Source organism: Carassius auratus, chromosome 6 (genome assembly GCF_003368295.1).
Source record: "Carassius auratus strain Wakin chromosome 6, ASM336829v1, whole genome shotgun sequence".
Classification (NCBI taxonomy): domain Eukaryota; kingdom Metazoa; phylum Chordata; class Actinopteri; order Cypriniformes; family Cyprinidae; genus Carassius; species Carassius auratus.
In genome coordinates this window covers 7,150,783-7,176,320 of record NC_039248.1, presented here as the reverse complement: position 1 = coordinate 7,176,320, position 25,538 = coordinate 7,150,783, and the positions used below count along the sequence as shown (strand labels likewise).

Genomic DNA, 25,538 nt, shown 5'->3' with positions numbered 1-25,538 from the left:
CCAAAACACATTAAACAGCACTTCATTTCAACATTAATTCTCCTAGTCTATACCTATGCAAAGCATGCTGGGAACTAGAAATCCACTGCCCAGTTTCAGTCAATGCAACGTAAATGATTCATGTAGGCCCAACTTAACTTCAATGGTTTAAGTTAAGATTTTAAAAATGTAATTTGCAAATGACAACTGAATAAAAACTAAAGATTTATGTTTTTTTTAGCTTATTTTATTTAAGTAAACTGAGCAAACAACAAGAACAATTAATTTTTTTTGTGTAGTTCCATATACCCAACACTCCCGAAGTGACGCACACATCACCATGCACAAACAGTAACACTTAAGACCTCTTAAACCCTTTGGATTTCACAAAGGAGAGGAGGTTGGGAGTCTTTATTTACATTTGATGAGTTTCACAGGACAGCACATTCCTTTCATCTCACCTCGAATAAAACAATAAACACTTGTCGACCAATCAGAATGCAGAACCAAATATAACTAGTCACTTCTAGAGCTTGCCAAGCGAGCATGACTGTTGCTATTAGTCATACTTAGGGTTTGAGATTAGAACAAACTTGTCTCGCAAAGTTTGTTATACAGTCATGAAAGATACCTCAAATCATGTTGAGAAGATGTGTGCTGTTACAAAAGACAGATTAATACAATAAAATGGGCAAAGAATCATTTCGACTTGCCTTAAGGGAGGAGCCCAAATCATATCTAGGCGCTGGAATATCTTGGGAAAGAGAGTAACAACCCAGAACACCATAGAAACCACATACTGAACATATTAAGCCTAGGAACCCCTTGCAGCCACAGAAAACATCCTAGAACCACCCATAACACTCTAGGGACCCCCTAACAGTCCATACCAGATATATGCATGTGCAAGGGTTAGTTCACCCAAAAATAAAAATTCTGTCATGAATTCCTCATCCTCATGTCGATCCAAATCTGTAAGACTTTTGTACATCTTCGGAACATAGATTAAGATATTTTTGGATGAAATCTGAGAGCTTTCTGACCTTGCACACACAAGGGAACCACCATGTTCAAAGCGCAGAAATGTAGTAAGGACATTGTTAAATTGTCCATGTGACATCAGTGTTTCAACCTTCATTTTATAAACCTATGAGAATACTTCTTTTGTGCAAAGAAAACAAATAAAGTGGCTTCATTCAACAATTTCTTCTCTTCCGTGTCAGTCTTTGACGTGAGTTCATGTAAGAACCATGACGCATATCTGTGATGCTGCTGTGTTCTAGCTCTTTTAATGAAGCTACAAAAAGCATTCTCATAGCTTCATAAAATTAAGGTTGAACCACTGATGTCACATTGACTATTTTAACAATGTCCTTACTACCTTTCTGGGCCTTGAACGTGTCAGCTGCGTTGCTGTCTATGCAGGGTCAGAATGCTCTTAGATTTCATCAAAAATATAATTTGCGCTTCCAAGATGTACAAAGGTCTTAAGGGTTTGGAAAGACATGAGGGTGAGTAATTAATGACAGAATTTGTATTCCTTTAATCATGAACTATTCCTTTAAAGCCACTCTTAAAAGATTTAAAGACTAGAAACTGCATAGTTAGCATCCAAACACTCCCTCGCAATCACCCATAACACCCTAGAAACCATATATGACATATAATCATTTTTAAACCAATTTGGAATACCTTAGAAGCTTCAGATTAATGCCTTAGTAACCACCCACGATACTCTAGCAACCACCCAAAACACTCTAGCTTTGATCACAGGAATAAATAACATTTGAACTTTGGATCAAATAAATGAACAAAAGGTTTGGTGAGCAGAAGAGAATTCTTTAAAAACACTATAAAAATCTTACTGTTCAAAAACTTTTGAATGGTGGTCTACTGTACATCCAACAAAACAATAATGTTAGTTTGATAGCTTTAATGTTTGAGCAGCCACATTTTTGTGTTTGTTGTTATGATTTGACACTGCTATCTGACAGTTTTCCCAGTCGCTACACGTTGATTTATAGACATCAGGACTAATGACTGTGTTTGCTGGTTTTGCGTGTGTTTTTTTTTTTCTCAACAGATGATGAGCTGAGCAAGACAGACATCTCGCCGGGGAATTTTCAGGACAGTTTCCAGGTATTGTGAACACACAGACGCACATATAGACATGCATGATCTCTTAATTAGCTGATTATATAAACAATCATCTAGAGTTTCACAGGGTGTGTGTGTGTGTGTGTGAAGGTGAATACTGGTCTTCGGCTCCTGTGTCTTAACTGTAGTATGATCTCAACGCTGGCGTCCTCGCTGTCTGCCCTCTCTTTACACATCCACCGTTTTTCCACACACTTAGTCCTCCAGGCTAATGTTTTCCAACCATTCCACAATGAACCACCCACACTTTGGAAGACACACACACACATCCCATTTCTATCTCGCTCTTTATTCTCCTGTCTGCCGTCTCTCTCCTCCCTGGAATCAATCGTCTAGGCGCCTCGTCTCTAAAGTCAGAATATTTTTCTCACACATCCCATGATATCTCACTTTAATGATGTTGAATACATTTATACTGTTTCTTTTGTCTCATTTTGCAGTGAAAATATCTAAACATTCATAAAATGTGATGCATACTTCACAATTAACTGTAACACTGTTTAATATATGGAAAAAAAAAACATGGCATTTTAATCTCAAATCTAATTAAATTTAGATTTAAAAACATTTATTTTTCAGATATATTTTCTGAAAATTAGGTCTTTTATATTATTTTACTTCTCTTGTAAATTAATCTTGTTTTAAGTATTTTTAGATATTCCACTGAAAACAGCTGAAACAGGAAACACAATCATCTGGTAATTAGCAACTAGCAACCTGTTTTTTTGCTTTTCAGAGTGCGAGAGACATTGAGTCCAAGATGAGGAGTGAAACTCGTCTGAAACTCTTTACTCTGGACCCTGACACACAGGTGAGCCACAGCTCTGATAATAAATAATTCATTAAATCACAGGGTGAACTACTGGTTTTAAGCTATATGTGTATGTCTTGGCCTGTAGAGGCTCGATTTGTCTGGCATTGAACCTGACGTGAAGCAGTTTGAGGAGAAGTTTGGGAAGAGAGTTCTGGTCAGCTGCAATGATCTGTCCTTCAACCTTCAGAGCTGTGTAGCAGAAAATGAGGAGGGTCCTACTACTAACGTAAGATTCACACACACAATCACAGTTGCTCTGTGGTTATAAAGCTCTTTTCTTTGGCTAAGTATTACTGTTTCTGATGAGCGATGTGTTGTGGCAACCAGCCAAATTCCATGGGAAAGGGAGAATTGTCTGGATATTGATAGTCAGCCCTGTATACGATTACATTAAGGAAAAAGTGTAATTATTTCAGTGTTGAAACAGTTTCTTCAATTCCAGTTTAATCTGCACACACATTTATAAGACTTCTCAATAATCTTTAAGTGTAAATATTGTGCCTCTGTGGTACTTGCAAACATTCCTCTGTTTGTGGTTCAGCATGTCAGTTTGTTGCTTGACCCACACTCCTGGTACAGATTAGATGCAGCTTTACTGTTTTCTTCAGGTGGAGCCCTTCTTCGTGGTGATTTCGCTGTTTGATGTGCAGAACAGTCGAAAAATATCTGCAGATTTTCATGTGGATCTAAATCACCCACTGGTCCGCTCCATGATCCCACCACCCAGCGCGCAGATAAACGGAGGGGTGGACACACCTCACGGAGAAACGCTGCTTAGTGAACTGTCGGAGGGGATGCTGCAGTATCCCAAAAAAGTATGAGGAGTAATCTAACTGTTTATTTTCAGAGGCAGATGGATGAATGGATGGATGGATGGATAGATGGATGGATTGGATAGACTGGATAGATGCATGGATGATTGGATGGGTCGATTGAATAGAAAGAGATAAAATAAACAAACAGATAGATAGATAGATAGATAGATAGATAGATTAGTTTTTAGGGGGGCATGGTTGATTCTTTAACTTTTATAAAGAATATCTCTTTGGATCTGGATCTCTTTGTAACTTTACAGATTTTATTTATGCACCAATAGCTTGTAAAACTTCAAAGAGAAAGAAAAAAAAAAAACAATTTTTAATTGCATCGTATGACCCCTTTCAAAGTAAGAGAAGTTACAGAATGAAGTGTGTGAGTGTGTTTACTTAGCTATACTTTGGGGACAATTTGTCCCAGAAATTATCTATATCTAACCTCCCTTTGGGGACATCTGGAGACATCCTCATTTGGAAAAAGGATGCATAACTGGCATAATCTTTTTAGTAAGAAAAGTCTATGTGCTGATTTGTGTTTCAGGGTGTCTTCTCTGTGACGTGTCCTCACCCTGACATCTTCTTGGTTGCACGAATCGAGAAAGTTCTGCAGGGAGGCATTACTCACTGCGCAGAGCCCTACATGAAGAGCTCCGACTCCAGCAAGGCAATGAGCCTAACACAGCTACACACACATACATAAACAAAACATCTGACCCAAACATGCACACACTCATATACCAAACAAAACAGAAGAACCAAATACACACTGTCAATCAAAACAATAAGTGGTTATTACAAGGATAAGGAAAGATTATCAGGGGCTAGGATTCTACTACATCCCACAATGACCCCTTCAATATCCTGCCTAAAAATACACAATGATGCCATCCAAAACCCCTGCAAGACTGCCAGGAACGTGCTTTCTGCCCAGTTCACTGTTAATAAAATGTCTCTGGAGAGGTTGTGGGGAACAATGTGTGTGTTTTGCTTCACAGGTTGCTCAGAAGGTTTTGAAGAATGCCAAGATGGCCTGCAGCAGACTGGGCCAATACAGAATGCCTTTCGCATGGGCAGCCCGGTGAGCCAAAACAGTCTGGAAATGTTCTGTTCTCCTCTCTCTGTGTTGTGTTAATCACAATATTTAATCTTTTTGTTCTTTTCCACAGGCCTTTGTTTAAAGATGCCTCAGGGACTTTGGATAAAAGCGCTCGGTTCTCCGCTCTGTACCGACAAGACAGTAATAAACTCTCAGAAGAGGATCTTTTCAAACTGCTGGCGGATTTTAGGAAGTCAGTATTCACCTCATATCATCTAGAGACTAGCGATTCCTGTCCCTTTTACAGTATAGCAGATTCAGTATATTAAAACACTGGACTTTAAATGTAAATATTTTCTGAAAATCATATTCTGTAGTGTTTTTGCAGCTGTGGACGGCCCCACCGTTAGGAATGTGTTTTGTAGTACCTCTCAGAGGGGAAATTTTTCAGGTCTCCTACAGATATATGAGCTTCTAATATGAATGTACACTACCTGTCAAAAGTTTGGAATGATCAGATGTTTAAATAGTTTTGAAAGAAGACTTTTATGCTCACCGAGGCTGTATTTATTTAATAAAAAATACAGTAAAAGAGTAATATTGTGAAATATGATTATAACTTAAAATATATTTTTTCTATTTTGATATATTTTAGAACGTAATTAATTCCTGTGAGGGCAAAGCTGAAATTTCAGCAGCCATTAATCCAGTCTTCAGTGGCACATGATCCTTTAGACAATGTTATAATATGTAGTAATGATGCTAACTGTTAAAACAGGTTTTTTTTCAACAAGGATGCCTTAAATTTATCAAAAGTGACAGTGAAGATATTTATACAAATGTTACAAAAGGTTTCTGTTCCAAATAAGTGCTGTTCTTTCAAACTTTTTGTTCATCACAAATTATCACATAAATATTAAGCAGCAAAAATATGCTAAACATTGATAATAATAAAAATCATCATTAATAGAGCACCAGTAATAACTGATAATACCTGACAATTAAATCAGCATTTTAGAAGGATTTCTGTAGGATCATGTGACATCTTATAATTTTTACTGTAGTTTTGATAATTAAATTTAATAAAAATAAATTAAATTGGTGAGCTTAAGACTGAAGAATTTTTTTATTATTTAATGTTATTTATGCTATATTTATTATTATATTTATTAATTGTATTGGTAAATTATTTAAATAATACAATATTTTACCAATAATGTGTATGTCAAACTTGTATCCACAGACCTGAAAAGATGGCTAAACTACCTGTCATCTTGGGTAACCTTGACGTTACCATTGATAATGTCCCTCCAGATGTGGCTAGTAAGTCTTCAAAATATTTGTTAATGTAACCTTAACTTAACATAACTTTTCAGATTTTCTTCTTCATAATTTCTACCCTGATCTCCTGAAACGATGTGCTCTCCTTATGTACAATGAATTGGTCACTTGAACTCAGATTTTTTTCCTCACCATGGGCTAGATTGTGTCACTCCATCCTACATCCCAGTAAGGCCTTTTGAGAGTAATGGGCCAATCGACGGTGTTCTGTTGGAGATGGAGGAGTTTGTTCCCTGTATTGCCAAGTGCTCTCAGCCTTTCACCACCTACAACAATCATCTCTATGTCTATCCAAAACATCTAAAATATGACAGCCAGAAATCATTCGCCAAGGTACATTAGCATTATCAGCTGAAAGCTTCTTGCTTTTTCCATTTTCTGGCAAAAATTAGTGCTCTCTGCCAAAGGTATTGACATATGAGATGGTCAGTGTAAAGAAGGCTCACACCCGCCGCTCCTAAAATATTCCCATAGAGATTCAACGGTAAGTAGTTTTCTGGCTCATGTTCAGTCTTTATGTTATCTGACTCAGGCAAGGAACATCGCAGTATGTGTGGAATTCAAAGAGTCGGATGAAGAAGATGCCCGACCTCTGAAGGTACAAGGCTACCCCAATCCCGTTCTCATATAGAATAAATAGATAATATACAATAAATACTCAAGGTCTTTTCTTAACCCTGTTCCCCTCTCTCCTATTCCACAGTCTTCTGTTCTTCCTTGCATTGCCCTGTTGCAATAAAGTTAAAAGGCCATATAACTTAAACTTAAAAACTGCTCTGTTTATGTGTCACTGTTATGTATAGTGTATCTATGGTCGTCCCGGGGGTCCTCTCTTCACCAAACATGCCTATGCAGCTGTACTGCACCACCAGCAGAACCCAGAGTTTTATGATGAGGTGATGCATGGGACGTGATATATATTTAATAGGGGGCCAAGTGCAAAGTAATATACCATAAAGACAAACAGGAGTTCAAAATTTAAATCTGAAAAAGATTTATCTTTAGGTTTTGCACAGATGACTTGAGTAATACCATCAGTAGAACCACATATTAACCAATCAAATACTAAGAAGTTCTAAAATTCAAGTTTTTACTCAAATTGTTGTATGCTCATGTAATATTTTGAGGAACATGTAATATTATGTATATACAAGCAACCTGATCATTGTACACTGAAATGTACATTAATATATTTAAATTATTTATTAATTGTTGTAACCCCTGATAAAATGTTTTTTTTTTTGTGTAAATATTGAAGGTACTGATCATTTTTCAGACCGATCACTTCATATCTTAGATTTGTTTTGGATTTTTGTTTTCTTTACATCATGTTGTGTGTGTTTTTGTACTGCAGATAAAAATTGAGTTGCCCACTCAACTTCATGAAAAGCATCACCTGCTCTTCACTTTTTACCACATCAGCTGTGACAGCAGCACAAAGAAGCGGGACATAGTGGAGACCCCAGGTACAGAATGCTGGGTAATTGGGTGACTAACAGTGTTTATATTTTGAGGCACAGGGTAGGGCTCCAGGAACTTGCTTCTTTGTTTTTGTTTTAATATTCATAAAATGTTTGCAGCATTATCAGAGAGAGGCATACCAATCAACCTATCACAAATTTGTAAGTTCAGTCATTGGATGTGATGAACATTTCCTTCCACACATACTCTCACTGTCTGTCTGTTTCTCTGTCAGTGGGCTCTGCCTGGCTTCCTCTGCTTAAAGATGGTCGTGTTGTTATGAGTGAGCAGCACATCTCTGTGGCATCCAACCTACCAAATGGTTACCTCAGCTGCCAGGAGGGTGTAAGCAAGGTAAACCTACTATGCGCAGTCATAACAAAAACATGAAGTGCTTGGCATAAATTTCAGCCATTTGTTGAGCAAATGTGAACCTCTACCTTTTCTTTGTACAGCAATTGAGCCTGTGTGTGTGTGTGTGTGTGTGTGTGTGGTCAAATTTGCTATACTTTGTGAATATCTACATCTAATAATTATTGATCTTTAGTCTGAGTGGATTGTATACCATACTATCACTTTACACAGGAATAGGTTGCTCTTTACTAGCGCCGGAGACTGTTTCGTTGATGAATCAACTTTGTCTAGGAAAAATCACTTTATTTATCATTTGGCTTTGCTGCTCCTACAGCCAATTACATTGCATGGTCAACATTTAAAGTTGTTTGGTTCAGTGTTCGCCTAAGCTGATCCTGCAGCAAACTATACAGTTCCAAAAAACCTTCAACCTCCACCAGCTCCACCTGGATTTACTGTATGTATGCCTATTCATGCAGCAGCAACATATCTTACATGCTTGCAGCAGCATATGTTTTTATCTCTTGGCAGTATCATGTCCATAATTTCTCTACAGCAATTAACATTGTTATATCCATAACATGCTAACTCTATTCAGAGAATTAGCATTATTTAAATAAAGGTAAGTACAAATTAGTATGAGTATTAGTATTTATTATTATTTAATTATTAGGAGTATAGAAAGCTATAAAATGTATGTGGATATAGTAGCTCATTGCGATCTCTGACTTTATTCGGATCTCTTTTAAAACACATTAAAACAAACACAAAAGATTATTTGGCTATTTTTACATGAAAATGAAATTAGGAAGTATGAGAAGGCATAGCTTTACAACAGGCATGGTACAAATTCAGCAAAAGTCTCCATCTCCCTTCATTTAATCTCATTGCTGTCTATGAGAAAGACATTAAATAGATCTTTCAGTGGGCGATCTGTCAGTATAATCAAAATAAACTGTTGTTTTATGGGTGTTGTGTTTACAGCACTCTAGTCCTGAGATAAAGTGGGTGGATGGAGGACGTCCTCTTTTTAAAGTGTCTACACATCTGGTCTCTACCATCTACACTCAGGTATGATATATATACAAATTATGCTCTTATTAACACAGGGAATAAATGTCAACGTTGTCTGAATTACATAATGTACTGTATATTTATTTAAACATCTCTTTTTCACCTCCTCAGGATCAGCACCTGCACAATTTTTTCCATCATTTCCAGAGTATGCAGTCTGGTGCAACACGTCCAACTGAAGGCGAGCTTGTCAAATACCTCAAGGTGAGCATAGAGAAGATAGAGAAGCAGGATTCTTCTGCATTTATTATGGTGGTTTCAATGACAAAACATTGCTCATAAATCCCCAGAGTCTCCATGCTATGGAAGGCCATGTTATGATCAACTTCCTGCCCACTATTTTAAACCAGCTGGTTCATGTTCTGACCAGCGCCAGTAATGAGGATGTTGCTGTAAACACCACCAGGTGAGAGAATAGGACCCCCCAAAATCAGAACATACTGTTTTTCTCGTTCATCTATCTCACATGCCCCCGTGTTGTTCATCTGTCTCCACTACAGGGTCATGGTCCACATTGTTGCTCAGTGCCATGAAGAGGGTCTAGAACACTACTTGAGGTCTTATGTGAAGGTAAATCAAGTTCTGAAACAGTCAGCCAAACTGAAATGTACACTGTCATAGTTTTTTTTTTCAGTTTCTAAAATAGATCTTGTTTACATGATTTTCTTCCTGTTATTCCAGTACGTGTTTAAAACAGAGTCTTATTCAACCAATAACAGTAAGACGGTGCACGAGGAACTGGCCAAAGCCATGACATCCATTTTAAAGCCTTCAACCGACTTCCTAACCAGCAACAAGCTTCTCAAGGTAGTTTTGTTTTAAAGTTTCTGTTTTGAAACTCTTAAATGCAAGCAAGTTTGTTGTGAAATCTATTTGTCAGTGGTTAAAATGTTTACTTTGGTGTTTCAGTATTCGTGGTATTTTTTTGAAGCCCTGGTGAAGTCAATGGCACAGTACCTGATGGAAAGTGGAAAGGTCAAGGTAAACACAATTATATTCCTCCATAAACTCTCCTTTACTAAAAATGTAACTTTACTTTACTAAAAAAACTACCATGCTAAGTAACCATAGTCCCCCCCCCCAAATATCCTGAGTAAAAAAGTGAAAACTTGGTATTTGCCTTCACTGTTATCAACAATGAAAATTTACCAAAATAAAAATATTCTAAAAGCTTTTCACTATTCTGAAAGAGACGCTCTATTAAGGAAACCGTGGATTTTGGAAACTGTTTTTTTTTTTTTATATATATATGGTTTTTATAAGGCATACTGTATTAGGTAGTTTACTATGTTTCTTTTATTAATTGTCTTAGCTGTTTTGTTGTATGTGTAGTTGTCCAGGAACCAGCGATTCACAGCTTCATTCCACCACGCTGTGGAGACGCTGGTGAACATGCTGATGCCACACATCACACAAAAGTACAAGGACAATCTGGACGCTGCCCGTAATGCCAACCATAGCCTGGCCGTCTTCATAAAGGTACAGCCACTTTGTGTTATATCACCAATATTTGATTGTTTTGTCTGCAAAGTGGACTCTGGGAGACATCCTGAGTTGTAGAGAGTTGTATTTGAAGGCTTGTATCATTAATGACAATTTGAGTTCCTTTAACAGTGTCTTCTTGCTATCTGTCCTACAGCGCTGTTTTACTTTTATGGATCGAGGATTTGTCTTCAAGCAGATAAACAACTACATCTCCTGTTTTGCACCTGGAGATCCCAAGGTACACATAACAGCATAGTTACTGTACATGAAATTATATAGTTATATAAAATGCTAAATCATAATCTATAATTTAATATGAGCACATCTCATTATTAACTCTCTCATGTTCAAAATTGTAATCTAATATGGTAACACTTTATAAAAATTCTCATCAGTAAATCATTAGCAAACATTATTTAATTCTTAACAGATCACACACAATGTATTTGTTAATGTATTTTTCAGTGCTAGACAAATCAAGTTAAGATTATTTATAATTTATACGTTTATAAATGTTTAGTAATCATTCAGTACCTTTATGGGACTTTTAGCTACTGTAACAATATTTGTGTAAAAGGTGTTTAGTTAAGTTTAGCTAAATGCTTGCTAAAGACACAGCCAAGGCTGCATTTTTTCTTTTTGAACCAAAATACATTTAAACAGTACTATTTAAAATGTATTTACAATTTAAAATAACTGTTTTCTTTTTTAATATATTTTGGTGGCAAAGCTGATTTATCAGCAGCCATTATTCCATTCTTCAGTGTCCCAAAGCCTTCAGAAATCATTAAAATATGCTGATTTAGTGCTCAAGAAACATCTGTTATCATTATCAGTGTTGATTATTAACAGTTGTTCTGCTTGATATTTTTGTAAAAGCCGTGATATTTGTTTTTTTCAGGATTATTTGCTAAATAGAAAGTTCAAAACCATTTAGTTGAAAAAAAAAAAAGTTTTTAAAATTATATATATATATATATAATTTATTTTATTTTTTTTACCTTTGAGAAATGTAATGTTCTGAATAAAAATATAATTTATTTAAAAATAATCTTATTAACTCCAAACTGTAATGTATTATAATGTAATGTAATTTAATGTAATGTAATATAATTGTGTCTCTCTGTGTATTGCAGACGCTGTATGAGTTTAAGTTTGAGTTTCTGAGGGTGGTGTGTTATCATGAACACTACGTCCCACTCAATCTGCCCATGCCGTTTGGGAAGGGCCGCATTCAGAGGTTTCAAGGTAAACATACAGCAGTATTCTACAGCATACTGTATTTGAAATAGTCAAAAAATGTCTGGCATCTCTCTTGAAAGGTTAAGTTGTTCATCAGGAGAATTCGATTTAATAGAATTCTTCTTTCCTCTCTCTGTGGCTTCTGTTCTCTGGGCTTTCTGTACCCATTGCTCATATGATTGTCTTCTGCCGTCCCTTTCCACTGTTTCCTCTTTCTTTGTGTGTGCTAGCTTTTCTGTGTCACATTAAGAAGACTCATTTGAGAAGAGTAGGTGAGCAGTCCTGCTTGCCAGGCACTGAACAATGTCTTAATGACACAGTCCATGTCTCTCTTCAGTGTCATAACTGCTATGATGCTTTCGTTCCTGATGTGGAATGGACCTACTCTGGTCTGTCTTACATAAGTTGTGCGAAAATAAGCTAATTCATTCATGAGTCTGGATGATTGATTGAGTGTTTAAAACAATTGTTTACGTTCGTTTTGTAATAACTGTCTATAAACTGGCTTTTGAGTCTGTCTGTGAAATATGTGTGTTTATTGTGATTTGCTGTACCAGTGAAATTGTAATTTGAGGTGCATAAATCAAATCAGTGCTCTTGGTTTTATTATAAAAAGCTGTAGAACTGTTTTTGTTTGAGGCATTGTTAAATACAAAACAGCATTTTTCTCAGCTAGTTGTCTTTGGTCTTTTATGAAGGATTTTTGAGGCGAAACTTTGAAACACAGTTTTAAATTATCTGGTGGTTACATTCAGTGTTTGTGGTGTAATGTCTTTCTTTCTCGTTCTTTTCTCTGTGTCTTCATAGATCTACAGTTGGACTATTCACTGACTGATGATTTCTGCAGGAATCACTTCCTAGTTGGTTTGTTATTGAGGGAGGTGTGTGGGGCCCTTCAGGAGTTTGGGGAAGTCCATCAGATCGCCATTCAGGTTCTCAAGAGTCTGATGATCAAACACACATTTGACGATCGCTATGCCTCAAAGGTCAGTGCACAGTTGCAATAAATCCCTCAAGTTAAGAAAAATAACTGTTTTAAAATTAAGGGTGTTTGCAAGGCTTTTCATAATTTTGCAACTGCCTTGCGAGATATAGTCACAATTGTAAGAAAAATAGAAAGTCAGAATTGCGAGATATAAAGTCGCAATTACGAATTTTTTTCTCGCAATCCTGCCTTTCTATTTTTCTCACAATTGCGAGTTCATATCTTGCAATTCTGACTTTTTTTTCCTCAGAATTACAAGTTATAAAGTCAGTTCCAAGGTAAAAAAGTAATAATTGTGAGTTTATATCCGCAATTCTGACTTTATAACTGGCTATTTTGACTTTTTTAACTCGTAATTGCTGGTTTATATCACACAATTCTGACTTCATAACTCACAATTGAGAAAAAAGTCAGAATTGTTAGGTACAAAGTCGCAATTATCTTGTTTTATTTTTTATTTAGTGGCAGAAACGGGCTTTCATACTTTAAATTTAAAAAATGTTAAATTAAATTAAATTTATGCATTTAGCAGATGCTTTTATCCAAAGCGACTTACAGTGCATTCAGGCTATCAATTTTTACATATCATGTGTTCCCGGGGAATCGAACCCCCAACCTTGCGCTTGCTTGCTTGCTAGTGCAGTGCTCTACCAGTTGAGCTACAGGAACACTTTACAGTAGCATAACAAAAAAAATATATATATATATATAATACATTTGGAAAAAATTATGAACCCAAGCTTTTGAGTGGTAGTGTATTAAACATGATCTTATTTTGTATATTTTAGTTCTTTCCAAGTTCAAGTACAAAGGAGCTCTACTTGTACGCCAATTGCCTTTTTAAAAAACAGTGCCTGGAAGCACTTTCAAGATTTCCACTTGTGGAGCTGACTTGCCTTAAACAGACATTGATTTGAACTGGTAAATATCTACTGTAAGTCGTGTATCTGTGTATGTGTGCACAGAGTCAGCAGGCAAGGTTGGCGACGCTTTATCTACCCTTGTTTGGGTTGCTGCAGGAGAACGTTTACAGATTGAATGTGAGAGACACATCTAATTTTAACACCAACCAGGTGAATCATCTTTCATATCAGTCTATTATTCACATTATAAGCAACCCTTACATTTCTCCTTATTTCTTATTTCTCCTCAGAATGGGCGAGATGAACATCTTTCCAGCATCTCTACAGTAACACCTCAAAAGCCTGTTGGCAACCTTGACAACAGCCTTCATAAAGATGTATTTGGGGTCATCTCAGGAACTGGTGAGGAATGAGCAAATCAAAAACTACCAGCAACTCAGGCCTTTCACCTTTTGGCATTAGTGAGATTATCTGTGAATGATTTCTTTATGTGAATTAATTTATTCTGTGCGCAGCATCTCCTCACACCTCTACGCCTAACATTGGCTCTGTGCGTCACGCTGACTCTCGAGGTTCTCTGATCAGCACAGACTCAGGAAACAGCATCCCTGAGAAGACCAGCTCCCTCGATAAGGTAAAATAACAGTTGAATAACAGTTACGATGTCCATCAGGCCTGAAATAATCTCTTATTTGCATTGTATATAGAATAGAATCTCCTGCTTTCATATTATGTACTATGAAAAGCACTTTACAAAATTAAAATGGACTTGACTTTGTCTTTTAAAAACAATGTTAAATGGATATATTAAATGTTCAGGGGGAGTTCCTTCCTCCTCCAAATGTGCCCAGGGGGCCTTTAACTGGAGCTGTGATGTATTCACTTTTCCACATGTGTCTAATACATTACATGAACATGTGAGGTCATGAAACATCTGTTATGCTGCATTTCTCTCTCCCTGGGTCATTTCTAGGCAACGCAGCCTAAAATTTTCAGGGTTTTTAAACATCTCAATTGAAGTCATATTTACAGATTTGTCTTAAGTAACCTTAACTGAAAAAACATGCATTATTTCAAGAGTTTTGGAAGATTGTAAGTTACGGTAGTACCACAAGTTTTCCCCCATTTCTTATTAAATATTACACTTTATGTAAGAGAAACATGAAAAAGAATTAACATTGAAATCATAATATTTACATTTAGGTTTATTTTTTTGTAACCAATTTAAAATGATGTTATAAGGAATGGGTACATACTGTACAAACTGGCAAATGTAATCTTTAAAATATTTCAGGTTTAATATTTTTTTTTTTTTTTTTTTTACTTAATAAACAAGTTTTAAATATATTGAAATATCATAAGGACGCACATGGCACCATCACTGCTTTAACTGAGCCTCAGTTTTATTTAGCAGCATGTAGTCGTTGCTAATAATTTCCCCTTAACCATTCCTCTTACATTTTCTCCTCTTACCCTTGACCTCTGACCTCTTAGCCGAAAGAGAGGTTTACACGTAGACACACCCTCACCGTGTTGCCCCTCCCCCTGGAACCAGAGGACTCCGCCCCTCTCAGCTGGGCAGCTAAACGTGTCACAATGGATTTCTCACTGCTTTCAAGCCCTGCCCTCAACGATAACGACATTAACAGAATTACTGACACCATACAAGTAGAGCAACCCTAGAGTGTCCCCATCTGGGGAGTGTGTGTGCTTCACTCTCTATAATCTTTTAAGCATCATGAAGGTGTTGCATGTCTTTCTCATATTGTATATTTTCAGCTCTGTGCATGTAGTGGGGTGTTTTTTGCGCACTTAAATTAATTTAAGGTTGAGCCATGGCCCGCAGTGTGATGTGATATTTTGATGGGTCTTCCATTATATACTGTACTTTATCTGTGTGTGTGTGTGTGTGTGTGCATGTGTGTGTGTGTGTGTGTCTGTACGACAGATCCAATCAGCCTCAGCTCTGGGTAGCTCTATGCTGCGCTGTGATAAATTGGACAGAGAAGAAGTCAAAAACCTGCTAATGTGTTTCCTCCATGTCTTAAAGAGCATGTCTGAAGGTAAGAACATGCACACTTGGCTTTAATTTTCAAAGTCCACATACTTTTGTTCATAATTGTCCTCATTTTTGATAATTTTTCCAGATGCCTTATTTACATACTGGAACAAAGCCACAACCTCTGAGCTGATGGACTTTTTCACTTTAGTAGAGTAAGTCATCTAGACTGGTACTAATCACATCAAAGCCTCAGAGTACCGAAGTCCTGTAACTTAATACTGAGCTCTCAGTTTATTTCTCTCTCTTTCACACACAGAGTCTGTTTACATCAGTTCAGGTATATGGGGAAGAGATTCATTGCCAGGTAAAAAAAAAAAGTTTTCTCCTACCAATATAAGAATTCTTAGAAGTCTTTGAATTTTGGTGCTACAGTAAATCATACATATTTCAGCGGGAACATAAAGTACTCATATTTATGTTAAACAGGATATTTATGACAAAACAATAGAAGAAATATGTATCCTGATTAAGACTTTCAATTTAATTTTGTGGGAAATCAGGGAACATTAAGGACATTTTTTTTTTTTTTAATTGAACAGAATATTTATGCAAAAAAGTATCATAATTCATCAAATGCATCAATGTAGAACTTTTATTGGTATAATAGATAGTACTACATTATAATATATTTTTAAATAATTAAATAAAATGACAGTATTTTTATGCATAATGTATATTAGATGTATTCTATGTATTTACTGTATATACATTATATATAAATGTATATACTATATATATAATATTGGATATATTTATTCAATATATTATTTAATATAATATACTTTATGTATTTTATATATATATGCATTTATTCACTTACTAAATAAGGTTTTTAATACTTTTTTATCGTGATTTGTTGTTTTAAAATATATTTTTTTATTGTTTTGTTGTATATTATTTTCTTGTCATTACTTGTTTTGTGTATATTGCTTTGCAGTATTACATGTAAGCATAATAATGTCAATAAGGTACTTTAAATGTATTAATGCATTAAGAATTAATTAATTTGGGCCAGTGCTGGGTTTAACATTAGTGACTTGGAAAAAAACAAAAACAATATAATTATCTGCATGGCCACTTTTTCCAATGTCTGTTCAAAGATTTCTTCGTCTGCCACTACAGTGTTGCCTAATGTATTTGAATTATCCTCATTTGGTGGTAATAATTAGTAATTATCAATAATATTGTGTTTCTAAATTATTCATTGTGAATCATTTTTATTAATTATCAGTTATCATAGATTCCAAAAATAGTAATTATCTGGATGTCACGAATGATGAATTCACTTACATTTCTTTTAATTAGTTGATAGCCCTAGTACTAATTTTAACACAAACGATTTTGTCAGTTCTCCTCTATAAAACCAGACATACAAACTCAAGACCACCACTGCTATCTCATATCTATCTGTCTCCCTCTAGCCTTTAACATGCACTCACACATACATGCATACATGGCATCAAGTCCTACACTACCTTGAATGACGCTACTCCTTTATGTGTGTATATGTTTTATTGGCTGAAATGCTGGCGAGGGTTCAGTTAGTACAGTGATACTGTAGCATCCTGGCACCCCTGCACAGGGTAAGAGCTATTTGTGCTTTTGAGTGGCCTTCACTAACAGCATGCTGACTCATTCAACTAACTCACTGCTCTGTGTGTATGTGTGCTGAGACATTTCCACATTCATGCTTTTTCAGTAGTCAAAGAGCAAAAGGTTTTGTGGTGTCCGTTTAGATATTTATCACTTGCATGTATCCATTCAACACATCTAGTACAATAATATGCTCACACCAGTGTCCTGCTCTTAGTCCAGTGGATAATCAGTAACATGGCTAATGGATGCCAACATCTAATGCACTGTATTAACATCTTCTATAAACCATCTACAGCATCAGTTTGTTTATGAGCAGTAATACAGGTGCAACTTTGTGGCATATCATATTTATATAATATAATGTAGGGAACATACAGTGTCAGAAAGAGTAGAAGTCAACTGTGGTGAATACAGGTGTTTTATAGCTTTCGTTGATATTTTGAAATAAATTTTAACTTCAAAATGTCCTCAATAGTTTAAAAGCATCTGTTGAAACTAATCTAGAAATACAGTCCTTGGTAATTTGAGTCCGACCTTGATAGTTTGTGGATTGCACATTTTAGCATGGGTTGTTTTGTGAACCTGTCCTAAAACAATGCAAGCTTTGCAAATAGGCTTTCATTGAACAATAGACAATGTAAAATATATTGACTTGTCAGCAAAATTGCTGATCATAAGCTGCTGTTACTCATTTCATGTTCAGAGAAGCTGTTTTCATAAGTCTTAAGGGTACACTGCCAATCAAAGATATTAAGCAGAACAACTGTTTATAACATTGATAATCAAAAGAAATGTTACTTAAGCTCCAAATCAGCATTTTCGATTTCTGAAGTATTATGTAATGGCTGCTGAAAATTTAGATTTATTATTATTTGAATTACATGAAATTACATTTTAAAATAATGAACATACAAAACTTTAAATTGTAATAAACCCCAAACTTTGGGAAAGTAAAGCTGGAGAGTGTGGAGCATGGTCTAAAATAACAATATAAGCAGACCTCATAAAATCTATTACATGAACCCTACATATTAGCATTTTTATACTGTATGTACATGACTGACAGCTTACCAGATCTCTAATAAAGGCTTTGTTTTCTCTCAGATGCCAGGATGGGGTAGGGTTTATGGCTCCAGACAGGAAGTCGTTGACTCTTCCTGTATCTCGTAACAGAGGGAGCATCATGCACACACGCTTACACCAGCTGGGCAGCTTGGAGAACGCGCACACTTTCAACCACAGTAAGACACATTAACACGCATTCATTTCTTAATTACTCCTCATCCTTCACAACCTCTCTAAGATGAACATTTAGAAGAATTGAATGTGCTTTGACAACCATGAAAGTTACACTCTGTGTGTGTGTGTGTTTCAGTCTGAGAATTTGTTCTTGGGATCTTTGTAGACTAGCCTGTTCTTCTTGGCTTTCAAGGGGTCCAAAAAGCATAGTGCTATGCATATTCTACATGTCATCCTTTGTGCCATCTTCAATGCAGAATGAATTAAGTCTTGTAGTCCATTGGTTTTTCAATCCTGGTTCTGAAATACTCTTTGCAGTCTTCCAGGACCAGGTTTGAGAACCACTGACGTAGTCCAAACAGAGACAGCAAAGCAATACTGAGTGGCCAAAGCAGCTTATGTCACCTCTGTTCAGTTATTAAATGATATGATCTTTCTTTTCCTCGTTCTCCTCCAGCGTATTGCCATGGCGATGCTGATGCGTGTCTCCTGGAGGCTAACGTCTCAACAGAGGTGTGCTTGACTGTGCTGGACACGCTCAGTATCTTCATTATGGGCTTTAAGGTATAGAAAACAAGTGGAAGTGTGTGTTTATTAGTACAAGTCAAAGCTCAGTTCTTCCTTTTAGCACTCTCATATTGAACCATGTATCCACAGAACCAGCTGTGTGCAGATTTGGGTCATAATCCACTGATGAAGAAGGTTTTCCAGGTGCACCTCTGTTTCCTTCAGATCCCCCAGTCAGAGACAGCACTGAAGCAGGTCTTCACCTCTCTACGTACCTTCATTTACAAGGTAATCAAAAGAGCTACCCTCACTGTTGATTCATGGGATATGAGGGAAGAAAATCCCCAATGGAGACCCTGACAGTTTACAGTTAAAAATTGTTTATTTGTGGATCAAACAAGCAAAACAGTAATTAAAATATTTAAAATTCTATATATAATTCCTTACCAGCCCTTCAAAGGGATAGTTCTTCCAAAATTGTTGTCATTCTTCGAGTTTCTTTCTTCTGTTGGTTTCCAAACAGTTGCTGGTAGCTATTGACTTCCATAGTATGGAGAAAAATAATTATATCGAATGGCTCTGATTCATCAAAACATCAGTCAATTTACTCTTCCCACCATTGATTTTAGTCATTAAGATTGCGTAATTGGGTAATTAAATGTCTGATATAAGTGTACACATAATGAAGACATAAGTGTTGTTCATTAGTCTCGTGTCTTTTTCTGTCTTTCTCAGTTTCCCTGTACATTTTTTGACGGACGGGCGGATATGTGTTCCTGTTTGTGCTATGAGATCCTGAAGTGCTGTAATTCCAAACTGAGCTCCATACGCAGTGATGCCGCCCACCTGCTCTATTTCCTGATGAAGAGCAACTTTGAGTACAATGGCAGGAAGTCCTTTGTCCGCACACACCTGCAGGCAAGAGAGGGATAAGAGAATAATGGGAGGGGGGAGAGGGGGGGTCAAAGAAAGTCCAGGAGTGTCAATCAAATAATTTTTTTTCTAATTTTAAGTCATCTTGCTACCCCCTTGGAGAATTGATGAGGCCCTCACGGGGCCATTGTTTGAGAACCACTGATCTAGAGAGCCCTTTTGCAATCTAGATTCAATACTGGTCATTTAAAAAAAAAAACACAATCTGGCTGACATACCTGGCGATTTATTTGAAAACATTTTTCTCAGGTGGTGATTGCAGTGAGTCAGCTGATCGCTGATGTCATCGGGATTGGAGGGACACGGTTCCAGCAGTCCCTGTCCATCATTAATAATTGCGCCAACAGTGATAAAACTGTAAAGGTAAAATGAGAAATTTCCATTTATACAGTATATAAAAAATACATTTTATTAATTGTATGCATTTGCAACCTGAGTAAATGCTGGAATGGCATGCCCTTCATGAGTTTCAATGTGATTAACAAATGAATAAGCATCATCGCTTACAGACTTTATCCTCTGAAATCATAGATGATTTTTCTATGAATTTGGTTACATATGAGTGCCCAAAATTTCTACACTGGCTATTACTTTCAGCAGATAATGTCAACTTCAGACTGCAAATTGGGACAAAAATCTGGGCAAAAAGGAAGCATCTACATAAATTTTCAAATCAGTGTATATGTCTCATCAGATGTGACTGTTTTCCTGTTATGCACTCTCTCTTCCTGTTCTTCCAGCACACTGCTTTCCCATCGGATGTGAAGGACCTTACCAAGCGGATCCGGACAGTACTGATGGCCACTGAACAGATGAAGGAACATGAAAAAGACCCAGAGATGCTGGTGGACCTGCAGTACAGCCTGGCCAAATCCTACACCAGCACCCCTGAGCTGCGCAAAACCTGGCTGGATAGTATGGCTAAAATCCACGTGAAGAATGGAGATCTGTCTGAGGCAAGCTGGTCAAATTATACTAATTAATACATTTTAAAAAACTAAATAAACTTAACCCAATTTAGTTACTTGGCTAATTAAACACATACTGTTACTTTTATTTTTTACTCCTTAGTTTTGGTGTTCTTCTCTCAGTATTTGAGTTAACAGTTCATTCAGCATCAGTTTGTATGGTGATGTAAGAAAACAGTTGTTGTTGGATAACGTTACATCAGTGGCTTATTTTTTCTTTAGGCAGCGATATGTTACGTGCATGTGGCAGCACTTGTAGCCGAGTATCTGAAGAGGAAAGGTGAGGAGTCCCCTAGGGGGCACAGTAAATATAGATTTCAGTAAGAAATTACATTTTTGTTTTAAATCAAGATGCAATATTTTCTCACTGGAATGGATATTCTGGTCCATTACTGAAAACAGTTGGTGTAAATACTTAACTTGAATCATTACTTGAAGAAACTTTCACATTTTGAACAGATTTTGAACAGATGTGGCTTGTAACCGCAAGTATACAGAAGTATGATGCATGAAATACAGCACAATGCACGAGATACAGTATATGAAGTTACGTGACATTCAGCCAAGTATGGTGACCCATACTCAGAATTTGTGCTCTGCATTTAACCCATCCAAAGTGCACACACAGCAGTGAACACACACACCATGAAAACACACCCGGAGCAGTGGGCAGCCATTTATGCTTCGGCGCCCGGGGAGCAGTTGGGGGTTTGACGCCTTGCTCAAGGGCACCTAAGTTGTGTTATTGCCGGCCTGAGATTCAGACCCACAACCCTAGGGTTAGGAGTCAAACTCTCTAACCACTAGGCCACGACTTTTTTTTCAGACTTATCAAATATGCTTTGTAAGCTTATCTTTAGTAAGATAATTGAGCTTATATTTTTAGTATACATGTAAAAGCTGATTTTAATTTTCATTCCATGCTTGAATGCACGCACACACAGAGACAGATTTATAAAGGCATCTTGTTCAAGGTTCAACTCTATTTTGTAATCTATAGTTCTTTGTGAATTTCTTTGACAGGAGGTAATTTGATAACAGCCCTAATAATGCAGGGTCCGGAAAATGAACACATGTATGCACAAAAACACACACATTCACATATTATGCAGTGTTACGCAACATTATTTATGGAGGAAATTACTTCTCGAGGTGTGATGTTTCCCTTCATACCTAGTGCGTGTCCAAATGCCTGGTATTTTGTAAAGGTTTTGCAGTTTATTGAACCTGTTTAACCTATTCTGCTTACTATTCCTTCTTCTTGGCAGGAATGTTCCGGCAGGGCTGCTCTGCATTTCGTGTGATCACACCCAATATTGATGAGGAGGCAGCCATGATGGAGGATGTGGGCATGCAGGACGTTCACTTCAATGAGGTTCAAACCAGCTCACTCCTGATCTCATTATAACCACATTCCCCCTTAATCCTGCCACTCTTTCATACTGACCCTGCATCAGCACTGGACTGAATTCAAAACTCTTTTTTAATAACAACGTCAGCAATAATCCATGGTAGAAAATGCTCTCAGAATTCTTATCTAATCAGTATCAATTGCCCCTTTCCAGTGGGTGTGTTAGTACAGGAAGTCCAGATAATGAGCCCAGATTAAACCTGAGAGTCCCTCATACTGTGAATAATCAGTTTGCATGTTTAATGAACTCTTTGTGTTATATTTACATGTTGTTCAGTGCTTATACTTGTGATAAAAGATCATCTCTGCTGCTGGACTTTGTCCGGTTCTTTTGGACTTGATTTTGAGTAACTGAGAAATCTTGTAGGAAACCCCAAAAAGGCATTTTATGAACCATTGTTCCCTTGATCAAGATACTTAGATTAAAAAACAGATTAGTTACCAGTAAATTACTTAGAACAGCCGTTTTGTCCGTAGCATGATTTGTTGAGAGAATATAGTTTGCTGTATCTGGAGGTGTTATGAAAGTGAGTTATTGCTAAAATGGAGTTGAAACAGTAATTATTTATGCATGTTTATCTGCAGGAGGTGCTGATGGAGTTGTTGGAAGCTTGTGCTGATGGTTTATGGAAAGCTGAACGTTATGAACTTATTTCAGATATCTACAAACTCATCATTCCAATTTACGAACAGCGCAGAGACTTTGAGGTGCACACATAAACACACACACACACACAGTTTATGTGTCCTTGGAAATACAGCATTTACATTTTGCCAGAAATACAGTATATACTGTATTTGGACAGTATGAATGTATTTTTGTGCTTTTGTGTAGAAACTGGCCCACCTGTATGACACATTACATCGGGCTTACACTAAAGTAATGGAAGTGATGCATTCTGGGAAGAGGCTACTTGGGACCTTCTTTAGAGTGGCATTTTTCGGCCAGGTAAGACAATGCAATGGTGCAGTGGTTTTAACTAGTCCAGCAAACACAAACAGTTTGACTGAGGATTGAGCTGCATTATAGCAACAATATATAACTGCATTTCATTTTAAAGAGGTCATTGCATGAGGCATCAAATTGAGATAAAAAAGATCGGTGTATTATGAAAACAGACTTTTTTTTTACGGAAAACTTCCTCCTCAGTTCAAAAATAATGACCTTTGGGACCATGTTTTGAAACTGAGCTGCTAAAATATTGAATGTCTGAAGAAAAAAATCTAACCCCCAGAATTATAGAAGAGTGTGCACACTTATACATGAAGAATGCTTATTTGTTTATCAAAAACTTTTTCCCACAACATTCTTCTTTGTGCACATCAAAAGCAAATTTAATTTTTTGCACAGGTAGATTACATACTGTACATAGTCAATGCAAAGAATAAGAGCGATTTAGGCGACGCGAATGCGGGAAAGTGAAATTCACCTCAATCACGTCTTCTGCATGTTGAAAATTTTCAACTTGAGTCGGAAATTTGCACAACACTTTGTTGTGAATTTAACCTTTGCGAAAAATTTGTCGGAACGACATAGAAAGCAGACGAAACACAATAAATGCGATCATTGCTTTTATGGATGCCTGCTGTGTGAAAATGCAGTTGTGTACGACAGTTCTGGGAGGCAATAATACAGAAATACTTTGACAGACTTTGCTCAGGCATTTCAGAATAAACATAACATTTCAGGTTATGTGCAACAAGATCAGTTCGCTGGTTAGTGAGGTTATGCCATCCCATAGCGCAAAGTCAAATGACTTTTCTGATGCACATAGAGGAATTTGTTCGGCAAATGCGTTTCCATCTGCCATTATTCGCATTAACACCTTTTCGCACAAGACAAAAACCACATCAAGCGAGTGTAACAACTTTTTTGCAAATAAACTTTAACAATTTTTTTTTACTAAATTCAAATTTTGCACATTAAAATTAAAATGAATCATGAAAATGTGTGATGTGACCTCTTTAAAAATGGAAAGGAGACAGGCATTCCTGTATGCATGATAATATACCCTGCATGATAGCTAAAGTATTGTTTAAAGCATCTGTAAAGCATAGTGGGTCTCGGTTAATCAATATTTTCTGCTCTCTTTTCTTTCCTAAGGCTGCGGTAAGTGTTGTTGTGAACTGTGTGTGTGCTGTTTTACTCATTGTCAGGCAAGTTTTGCTTTGACCATAATAGTCTCACTAAACTACTGTTTGTTTGTCTGCTTGCATATTGCCTTTGGATTAGAAAGAGCCTTTTTCTGTGTTCTGCTAGAATCCCTCATCAATCTTTAAAACATCCTGTCATCTGAACATCCTGTCATTTCTTCATCCCGGTTGAGCTAGAGAGCACTCTGACTCTTTGTTTACTGAGGAAGTCATTGTTAAATGGGTTTGGACCATAAAAATGAGCTTGGCAACACTTAGAGAGCTCTTTCGCTATACGCTGTGCACATTTACCTCACAGAAGCCATGAGGTTTTATTGCTTGACCTGTTTCAACAAAAATTCAGTGAAAGCTTTGTGTACTGCATAAGTGCTGACATCTCAAAATTGTCTATGTTGGCCAACAGAGAATAAAAGATAGCACAGATTATTAAAAGATAACATGAATTCTCTAAAGTGCAGGAGACGTGATATTGATAGTCTGAGCTCTGCCACGATGTGTTATCATGAAATCCTGAATACGCTGTTTTTTTCAGAAAATATCAGAGGCTACATTCACACTGCAAGCCTTAGTGCTTAGTTCTCCGATTTCTATATAGCTGTTCACATTGTTGTTTTAAATGTGGCCAATATCAGATTTCCAGTGTGAACAGATCGTGGTTCTGACCTAACCCGCATGCGCAAAAGAGCGAAATGAACAAGGTTTCCAAATTTTCACAACAAAATCAGCCCATATCTCACAACTAGTCCTAAACTAGCCCAGTTGTGTTCAGGGAGGTTAGTGGGGTTTAAGTTGAAAAACACACCACAGCGACAGAGGAGAAAGTTGCCATATTCCATTGGGAAAATGTGGATTTGGCAACATTTACGCAGCATGCCGTCATACAGAAGTAAACAAGGAGGATATAAAGTAATCGATTATGCGTTTATTTAGAGTGTGATCTGCTGCAGAAGCCAGCTAAATTACCGTTCACACTGCGGTCACATTGCAAAACATCTGAAATGGATCAGATTTAGTACCACATATGGAAGTGGCACAAATCAAAATTGAAATGATCAGATTCCA

The 25,538-nt window shown here is 36.8% G+C and overlaps 1 protein-coding gene across 9 annotated transcripts in view; it reads left to right on the top strand.

Moving 5' to 3' along the window:
• LOC113093263 (dedicator of cytokinesis protein 9-like) overlaps window positions 1-25,538 on the top strand; it is an 81,316-nt gene that overhangs the window by 49,228 nt on the left and 6,550 nt on the right. For 4 of the 9 annotated variants that reach the window (XM_026259086.1, XM_026259092.1, XM_026259059.1 and 1 more), the window contains exons 9-48: window positions 2,063-2,118; window positions 2,873-2,947; window positions 3,036-3,176; window positions 3,559-3,765; window positions 4,307-4,429; window positions 4,761-4,843; window positions 4,932-5,054; window positions 6,045-6,124; window positions 6,285-6,475; window positions 6,675-6,740; window positions 6,946-7,038; window positions 7,497-7,608; window positions 7,839-7,957; window positions 8,942-9,028; window positions 9,143-9,235; window positions 9,322-9,437; window positions 9,532-9,601; window positions 9,713-9,838; window positions 9,941-10,012; window positions 10,364-10,510; window positions 10,671-10,754; window positions 11,653-11,764; window positions 12,566-12,744; window positions 13,709-13,816; window positions 13,897-14,008; window positions 14,122-14,240; window positions 15,555-15,669; window positions 15,754-15,820; window positions 15,925-15,972; window positions 18,369-18,505; window positions 18,961-19,067; window positions 19,161-19,298; window positions 19,746-19,928; window positions 20,193-20,306; window positions 20,684-20,899; window positions 21,134-21,191; window positions 22,180-22,286; window positions 22,908-23,030; window positions 23,158-23,271; window positions 24,427-24,432. In XM_026259086.1, coding sequence (XP_026114871.1) covers window positions 2,063-2,118; window positions 2,873-2,947; window positions 3,036-3,176; window positions 3,559-3,765; window positions 4,307-4,429; window positions 4,761-4,843; window positions 4,932-5,054; window positions 6,045-6,124; window positions 6,285-6,475; window positions 6,675-6,740; window positions 6,946-7,038; window positions 7,497-7,608; window positions 7,839-7,957; window positions 8,942-9,028; window positions 9,143-9,235; window positions 9,322-9,437; window positions 9,532-9,601; window positions 9,713-9,838; window positions 9,941-10,012; window positions 10,364-10,510; window positions 10,671-10,754; window positions 11,653-11,764; window positions 12,566-12,744; window positions 13,709-13,816; window positions 13,897-14,008; window positions 14,122-14,240; window positions 15,555-15,669; window positions 15,754-15,820; window positions 15,925-15,972; window positions 18,369-18,505; window positions 18,961-19,067; window positions 19,161-19,298; window positions 19,746-19,928; window positions 20,193-20,306; window positions 20,684-20,899; window positions 21,134-21,191; window positions 22,180-22,286; window positions 22,908-23,030; window positions 23,158-23,271; window positions 24,427-24,432 — 4,427 coding nt within the window. The remainder of the gene's footprint in view (window positions 1-2,062; window positions 2,119-2,872; window positions 2,948-3,035; window positions 3,177-3,558; window positions 3,766-4,306; window positions 4,430-4,760; window positions 4,844-4,931; window positions 5,055-6,044; window positions 6,125-6,284; window positions 6,476-6,674; window positions 6,741-6,945; window positions 7,039-7,496; window positions 7,609-7,838; window positions 7,958-8,941; window positions 9,029-9,142; window positions 9,236-9,321; window positions 9,438-9,531; window positions 9,602-9,712; window positions 9,839-9,940; window positions 10,013-10,363; window positions 10,511-10,670; window positions 10,755-11,652; window positions 11,765-12,565; window positions 12,745-13,708; window positions 13,817-13,896; window positions 14,009-14,121; window positions 14,241-15,554; window positions 15,670-15,753; window positions 15,821-15,924; window positions 15,973-18,368; window positions 18,506-18,960; window positions 19,068-19,160; window positions 19,299-19,745; window positions 19,929-20,192; window positions 20,307-20,683; window positions 20,900-21,133; window positions 21,192-22,179; window positions 22,287-22,907; window positions 23,031-23,157; window positions 23,272-24,426; window positions 24,433-25,538) is intronic. The other 5 variants (XM_026259111.1, XM_026259077.1, XM_026259104.1 and 2 more) reach the window with 3 other exon arrangements.